This window comes from Vulpes vulpes, chromosome 3 (genome assembly GCF_048418805.1).
Source record: "Vulpes vulpes isolate BD-2025 chromosome 3, VulVul3, whole genome shotgun sequence".
Classification (NCBI taxonomy): domain Eukaryota; kingdom Metazoa; phylum Chordata; class Mammalia; order Carnivora; family Canidae; genus Vulpes; species Vulpes vulpes.
In genome coordinates this window covers 135,748,710-135,757,268 of record NC_132782.1, presented here as the reverse complement: position 1 = coordinate 135,757,268, position 8,559 = coordinate 135,748,710, and the positions used below count along the sequence as shown (strand labels likewise).

Sequence of the window (8,559 nt, the reverse complement as noted above, 5' to 3'; positions counted from 1 at the left end):
GCAGACTATTCCTACGGACAGGCTTCAGAAATAGAGATTGATTAAATTGTGAATCTGTTGTAGTTAAAAAAAAAAAAAAAAAAAAAAGTTCCTGACTTCATTATATCTGTAGCTTCCCTGGTATTGAACAGAGGATTACCCCATGCAAAGTCCAAGCATAAAACTTCTGTATAACCAGTTGTTTATCCCACTTGACAACTTTGAAATTCAGGAATACGATGACTAGGTTATGGTAGGAGGAAAATTCGGACATTTATGGTAGGAAAAGGGAAAAAATGTCTTTGTCGTGAAAGCGTGATTTCTGCATTAATAATACCAGTCCGGACACCTCCCTTCCAAACCCAGTTTATCCTACTCTTACTGTGAGAAGACCAGTTTTACAAACATTCTGTAATTTCAGGGGAGGGCATTTTTGTTGCCTGGTATAGTCCCATAAAATTTGAATGAGTTAAGACTTTTAAAACGAAGTTCTGGGTCTTTTAGGTCTAGGGCTTAGGGCTAATCTCTTTGGGCTCCTAATCGCTCCATTAAAGATTATGTTGATGCACAACTGGAAAGTTTTTGGATCCGAGTTAAAAGTGAAGAGTGAGGAAATTTTATACAGTTGTTCAAATCACTTCAGAGGGAAGATGGCGATCAACAGTTGTCCAGCACCAGCACCCCCCAGGACTGGATAGTTTTAGATCTATTTTAATCTCCTTAATAAGTCCTATAGCTATGCAAGTGAGTGCATTTTGATAACTGCTGTGCCTAATTTGTAACAATTACTGTCAACCTTCAGTTAAGAGACTGTTCATTCCACACTGGCCCAGAAAAGAGTGAAATGTATGACTCGTGCGCATAATTTTATTCACATCATATTTCATACTGATTATGTATTGATGACATTGATTCATTTACTCTTTACAGCGCCACTTGCATGGATATTAAATCTTATTGACCACAGATGAATTTTAATTTCAGATTGGTGATAGATTTTTCCATCAGCTCTGATAGTATGTTTGACTTTTTCATCATTAACCCAGGCAATCACACAGCACTGAGTTATTGCATTGAAACAAAAAGTGCACACTTCACTTGGTAATTCTTTATGGATTTACAATAGGAACTTCATTAATGTCTGTTGTGAGGATCACACACAAAAAAAACAACATTTATCTGCAAATAGGAATTTAGCAAGCTTCAGAAGTCTGAGGAAAAAATATTAGGCTTCTTTGTCTTCTGTAATGCATTTTCTTAATGCCGTGTGTGGGGAAAATGACTAATATTTGGAAACTTTTAACCATTTAAAATTACACTGCCACATTTTAATGCTGATTTTTTTTTTTTTATCATTTTTCCCTTACTCAAATTTATGGGATAAGGTTAACTATATTTTTCATTTCTTTATTAAGTGCCAATTATATCAAAATATGCACACTTTGTTTAATTTTCTAATATGAGAAGCTACCTAGCATACCATTTTAAGAACAGAAGTCTGATTTTTTGTTGCACATTCATCAGTCAACATTGATGAGGCATTTTGAGCTTCTTTAAGGAATGCCAGCACATATAAATACTTAAGATTTTTATGGTTTGAACTGTAATGAAGTGAATCTATAGGGCAGAGTTGAGAATAAGGGAAAAGGTAACAAATATTTTGAGATAACCATTTCAATTCAGAGGCCAAGCCATTTGCAGTTCTATTTGGCAGCCAAAAAAAGCAGAGGAATTGGGTAGGGGGGTGAGTGGCAAAAAGAAATGTGCTGATTTTGGTTGAAATGGTTGATCTCTTTCCCCTCCCATGTAAAAGCTTAATTTTTAGCAAATTAGATCTTAAGTTTGTTGCTGGTTCTATACCATTTCTTTCCCTGACTTGACAGAGAATAAGAAATGATTGTTAGAGCTCACCAACGTGTAGCGTGAGGATTCAGAGGTGTGGAGACAAGATGGAAAACGTAGCAAACCATGCAGTCCTGAGTACAGGCAATAGCCACATTCGCTCCAGACTCAGTGCAAAGGGCAGATACAAGCAGGGTCTCACACTGTCTCATTGGGTACGAGATGACATAAGTGGAGAGGTTTTAGGGAGGAAAGGTAGAGAAACATCTGGCTTGCATGTTTATAAGATTGCATATGTTGTGCCTTTCAGATCAATCTTCTGTTTTCCACACCTTTCTCAGGATGGGAGAGGTAGCATGTTCGTTTTGGATCACAGAATGTAGTAGGCAACCAGTAGGCAACTGGTATATATACTTTCTGAATGTTGGAAGCCAAAAATAGACAGGTGGCTTTCCAAAATTAATAGCTCTTAAAAGGCATAGGAAGCATAACTTCAGGATTATGTTCTTGTCAGACATTGGTAAGAAGCTGTGTTTGGGGGGTGATGTTAATTAAGAACATCTCCCTGTTGGCATAAATGTCTCACATATTTGCCCTCGGTGCTCGGCTCGCCACAAGCACAGTCAATTCACAAGGTGGTTTTTGTAAATAAAGGTTTGGGGTGAGCTGAACTTGGTCCAGAGAGATAGTAAACAGACGGAGAGCAAGGGGGAGGAGGTCATGAAGACACACTTCCTGGTGGAATGTAAAGTGCTTTTTGGACCTAGAGAATGCTTTACAGTTATTTTCCCAAAACCCCATGGCATTTCTTTTCTGGAGGAGATGAGATGGGGAGAGATGACAAACGGCCCCACTTTATTATTTTCTTCTCTCTCCTCATTCTCCTTATTTTTGGTAGGGAAGATTGGACATCAGTTTTGGCTATTTTCCTTCTATTCACTGAACCGATTACGTTTTTAGTGCATGCTGCATGATAAATACAGCCAGGCATCCACTGGCTTGATTATTTGTACACCCTGTCTTTAAAGAAGGCAGCTAATTGTATAGAAAGTATAGGTCCCTTTAAACTTGGATTCTCCTGAAATTTGTTGCCAGTGTCTGGGATGTGTAGTCTACTAAGTTGTTCTACATCATTGGGTTTGGTATAGTCTGAGAAAAAATAATTTTAGGTTTATAAATCCTGTAGTGTCTTGAGTGAAATCTCAGACCACTAGTGTTCAAGGATCTACAAAATTTTATAGCCTATATCTTTTAAAGGAGGCTTGGCCATCCTCAGAATATTGCCTTCTAGAGAGTTATGTAAACACAATGAGAAGTTGTGGCTATTTTTTTTTTTTTTTCTATTCTGATTTTTGCCTGTTCTGGATTTCTTTCTTCCATTCAAGAGTGGCGGTTCCATCTAGAATTCTCTGTGCTTTTCAGTCAAATATGAGCTCACCTCTCTTTAGTTGGAGGAAAATTTAGCAAGTGTTCTAGTTTACGTATCACTTTGCAATTCCCCCGTAGTTATATAATTGGTGTTGTGTGTGTCCATCGTAGAGGACATTTGATGCTCATTTATTAAATATGCTCGCTGGCTGCCACCGCATCTTTGTTCTGGACAGACAAATTACCTTTCTCACACTGAGCTTCCACTCTGGGGAATTAAGCCTCCACCACTTTAATTAGCTTGGAAGTAGGGGGTTGCAGTTCCTAATAGACTTCAGGCTTTTAGTAAGTTAGGGAAAGGGTGAAACGAGAACTTCCTGCGAAGCTCAAAATGTCATTTAAAAATCGTAAAAACCTAATATATATTATTTCATTTTGGTAATTGCAAACAGATTGTATTTGACGACTGTGTGGATTATCATTTCTCACTCAGACGTTGAAGTTAGACTTCCCTTGAACTATGTTTTTTAATTGAGCATAAGTCATTACGTATGTTTGATTCATATATTTACAATATTTATGTAATATTAACTGATGTGGCATATAGGAAATCCTCAGTGAACGGCAGTTTCCGGACATTTGTACGTATGTGAGTGTGCACGTATGTACGTACGTATGTCTGTATACCTTTATCCATATGTCTGCATACACGTGCATTCAAACACATACCTTTAGATTGAGAAGGTCATGGGGCTATCAGAATAGTAACTGCTAGTATTTGGTTTGGCTTTTATTACATGCCAGGCACTGTTGAGAGGGCTCTCTATATTATGCAATCCTTATAATAGCCTTATTATCCCCACTTTAGAGATGAGGAGACTGAGACACAGAGTAACTTTGCCAAAGGTTATGCAGTTGAGCATATTAACCCAAAACTTCTTTGCGGGGCACTTGGCTCTGAATGTGCATTTAAGATACCAGTGCTAGGCCGGGTGTAACCCATTCTCTCAAGAAAGAAATTTGCTGGGGATCCCTGGGTGGCTCAGCGGTTTAGCGCCTGCCTTTGGCCCGGGGCGTAACCCTGGAGTCCCGGGATCGAGTCCCACATCGGGCTCCCTGCATGGAGCCTGCTTCTTCTTCTGCCTGTGTCTCTGCCTGCCTCTCTCTCTGTGTCTATTATGAATGGATGGATAAAATCTTAAAAAAAAAAAAAAAAAAAGAAACTTGCTTTGTAAGAGAGTTAAGCAATCCATTGTAGAACTTTACACCAGAAACTTTCTGCAAGTCCATTTCTTGTCTCATTTTCTCTGCTAGTAAAACTGCAGAAAACGTTATGCTTTAGTTCTTCACTGCCGGAGTAAGTAGCCTAGAAAGCCTCCATCAAGTCACAGTTGGAAAGTAATCTAATAAAAGAAGATTAGTGAATGTAGAGGAGACAAAAGCAGTCATGTTTGAGTTTAATATCTCACATTTAGCATTTTAGCTAAGATGCCCGTTTTTATTTCTTGCAGGTCTGCTAAAAGGTCAGAGTAATGCAGAATGCGTGCCTTCATCTCAGATTTTGTTCATCACAGGTGGATCCCATGCGTCTTCGGTAGACAAGTCACCTTTGTAGCTAGCACCAGTGCCAGCTCCATGCATCGCACCTTCCTTAGTGTTGATTGCCCTTCCCGCATTTATTGGTGTATTAAAATGACTGAATATGAACATTAAGGACTCCATGAACCTGGGCTAATGGGAGACTGTAGAGAAAATGAAAAAAGATCCACCGGAGGACATCTTTGGGGGGGGGAGGGAGCTTGGGAGGAGGGAAATGACTAATGAAGCTAATTAAAAGAAGCATTCAAATCTGCTTTCTACCCTCATTAACAATTAGCAGGGCACTGGCCAGAGTTTGTACCCTGTGTTTTACCTTAACAACATTCTATTTGCTCTTTGTATATTTAAGTGTTGTAAGGAAATGTGTTTCAATCAAAACTGAACATGAGATAAAGGAAAGAGATGTGGCTTTTGTGATATTCTATCACAGACACTTTTATTGTATCTCTGTAAAATACAATGTATGTATGCATGTAAGTGTTTTCGTCCTAATGTTGCTACTTCCATGGCAAAGGAAAAAAAAAAAAAAAAAGAACGGAAAAAAAAGAAAAAAAAATTGGAAAAAAAAAATCAGGCTCCTAGCAGCTACTGTGTAGAAATTTCCCCCTACTTCTAATTTGCTGAATGAAGAAAAAAAAATCTTTTATTTGTGATATTTTCAGAGACATTTGCTCTAGTATGGTGTATTTAAATAATAAAAACTTAAAAGAAAAAATATTCGATGGAGTTTGGATTTAAACACTGCTTTTTTCTCTTCTGTATTTTGGAAAAATTTAGTAGTTTTTTTGTTTGATACCAACTTCACTTTGAATCTTAGGGGTCGAGGGAGGTGGTGTGTATATTTATTTAGCTCTGGGCCAGTAAGGTTTTCTTCGAATTACTTAACCATGCCAGTTTTGGCAAGGCTACAAAGCAATGTTTCTAACGGAGTCCTTTTTATAAGCTCAGAATATTCTGGTAACTTAAGCACTTCATTGCACTTCTCCTATATCACAGTGAATCTTTTGTGTTTACATATAAATATTTGTTCGATTCTTCAGCTGTTCTGTTCATTCTCTCTTCAATAGGAAAGCCTTGGGTATTGATGAAAAGCATGCTAGAGAATGTGGCATACCCATCTTGTTCTCTTCACCGAGTTTATGGCTTTTGAAGGAAATAGCATTTCTAAACCATACCTGTACATATTTTGAAGTTCCGTGAGTTTTTAGGGACCCAGAGTTCTTTTACAGCCTCCTCAATGGGTGAAGCAGCCATTTCCTAGTGAGCTTTTAGACTCCTGTGGTCTGCTGTATGATTTGTTTATTTTGCTTTGCTCTTACACTCCTCTGCGGGCTTTGCCTTTCCATATGTTTGGGGTAGGATTTGGATTTCACTTAGTAATCTTGAGATCCTCAGTTGCTAGTTCTGGACAGCAGAGTATCCCCAACAGCGCCTACATTGCCTGCAGTGGTCCCCTGTGGAAAGCGTGTGTAGGCCAAGGACTCAGTGGGCCCCGGGCCAGTGTTAGAAGGAGGAAAAACCAAAAGAGGCTGCATGCCAGGCTTGTGAGCAAATCTCAACTACAACTTCCTAAAACCAGGTGTGTGTATAATGCTACTTGAAATACTCTCTCTAAAAATGGCATTTGTTTTCCTTTTCTCTCGTTCCAGAAGAGCTCCCAACATAGACCTCTCAGAACAGGTCCTGTAGAGCGGTTCAGTGCAGTACGTCCCATCTAGCAGTCAGTTTCCATTTGGGCTCTTAGGCTTTCAGAGTCTCCAGTCCAGGAGGAAGGATCAGTTGCTCAAAACTGTGAACCTCCTGTAGGAGAATTAAGAGGTAGAGGGTTAAAATGAATCCTTCTATTAGAGCTTTATGAAAAGAAAATGCGAGGGGAAAAAAAATGAGCAAAATCACAGGCGTAACAGTATCGGCTTGAGTTAAATCCTTGGGGAGTTTCTAGGAACTAGTTCTGGTTCGTATGGTTTTTTTCCCCCCTTTAAGATATTTTAAAGGAATGTGGACTCTTCAGGACAGAAAGGGAGAGATGTGTTAATAAGAACTCAAGCATCCTGTCTATTCTTTTTGGCATAAGCACTCATGTCCCATATAGTGCAGAAATTCAAAGGGGACGGTTAATAACTTTTAGTAAGTAATACAGTGTGGCATTTGGTGATGTGGAGGGCTCAGGTCATTAAAGACTTTAAATGAACTATTATATGGCTGGCTCCTCAAGCACTGCTGCATATTTAATAACGAGCTTCTAAAAGCATTTCTTAAGTTGCAGACCTATAAGATTACAAATGTCACTCATGTTAGTATAATCCACATGCAAGTGATGAAGCCTTCTCTTTGATGTGCTAAATTGGAGAAGGACTAATGGAGCTATGAATATACAATAGAACATATTTAAGTAGTAGTCTTGCTTTAGGTAAAACACTTTCTTGAAACCAGAGGCATTTCAAACAATAAAACCCGGCTCTAATGGGGATGCTCTGTGTGGATAGAGAGCTCCTAAAAACACTCAGGTTTATTCTGATGTGAGCAGTGATTGTGTTCCTCCCCCAACCCCAACGTGGCTTAGAAAAAAAAAAAAAATCCACCAGCTTGTTCACCTTTCATCCATTGCATTTGTGATGTTAGTGAGCTGTACTCCATTCTTTTGAAAAGACTTACTTAATATTAACCACATTATAGAGCAAGATGGCCCCCAAGCCCTACAAGCAAGTGCAGTTAAATAAATAAAGCAAATGTTATCGAGCCCTGCTGAACTCCTGATAAAAAAAAAAAAGAAGTTTATGATAACATAAATGTCTCAATCATGCAAATTGTCACTCTTGCTAATGAAACAATTTTGTAAAAAGATTGTCCTGTGAAAGGGTTTAATGGTTTTTTTTACCTGTCTACTTAGATTTACACATCCCAAAAGGCAGGAGAGCCCAGACGAAGCTCTCTTCCAAACCAAATCGTTTGCCACAAGAAACTATTTCCAGCTCTTCGTGATTTATTAGAAAATAGCTTAATGTGTCTTAAAAAATACAAAATGAGAAAACTGTCACACCAAAATGAAGCCCATGAAATTGTCATCCTCTTCCTATTAACTGTATTTAAATTCTTTATTTTGCTCTTACCTGATATTTGCAACAACTAATCATCTAAAATGAAGCTCTTAAATTAAATGGCTTTAAATGTCAATATAGTATGATTCTAATGTGTACTACTATTTCTAGAAAATATTTCTTCGGGCCAGTAAATTATGCAACACTGAGTCCAAGAGCGATATATCAAGGGTCTAGTGAAGACTTTTCCTGTAGCCCAAATAATTGTATTTCAATGGAGAAGAGGTTGTCCAGAGCCTCCTTCCCCCGGGGAATTAGATCCTGGGTGCTCTCTTGTACCTATGACTCCCTTTGGAGAGGTCGTCAGAGACACAGCATTTACAGGTTGATGTTACTTGTCACTTTGTCACTAAGACTCACCTATTGTCAGTCCAGCCAAGTCACAGAAATGCTTATTGCAGTTAAATAGCAATTTGTTTCCATGAAACTGCAATTAAAGTATTACTGAGCAACCATTTTAGATTGGCAATGCCCTGAACGCATGTTAAGCAGCCAGCAGCTCCCACTCGCAGAGTCAGAGACCCTGCTGGCAGCAAAGTGTGCCGCCTTCACCCAGGTTGGGTATCCAGTTGAGAAGTAGTCGCAGCCCTCTGCTCCCCTGGTGAACACAAGCTGAGAGCAGTGACAAGGCAGGGCTGATTTTTGGAAGGTGAACTTGCAACTTAACTCAAGT

General features: G+C 38.8%; 1 protein-coding gene across 3 annotated transcripts in view; it reads left to right on the top strand.

The window, feature by feature from the left end:
• Positions 1-5,505, top strand: part of LMO4 (LIM domain only 4) — a 17,218-nt gene extending 11,713 nt beyond the window's left edge. For all 3 annotated transcript variants that reach the window (XM_026004829.2, XM_072754684.1, XM_026004830.2), the window contains exon 5: positions 4,701-5,505. In XM_026004829.2, the coding sequence (XP_025860614.1) occupies positions 4,701-4,709 (9 nt within the window). In that variant the 3' untranslated portion in view covers positions 4,710-5,505. The remainder of the gene's footprint in view (positions 1-4,700) is intronic.
• The last annotated feature ends 3,054 nt before the right edge of the window (positions 5,506-8,559 follow it).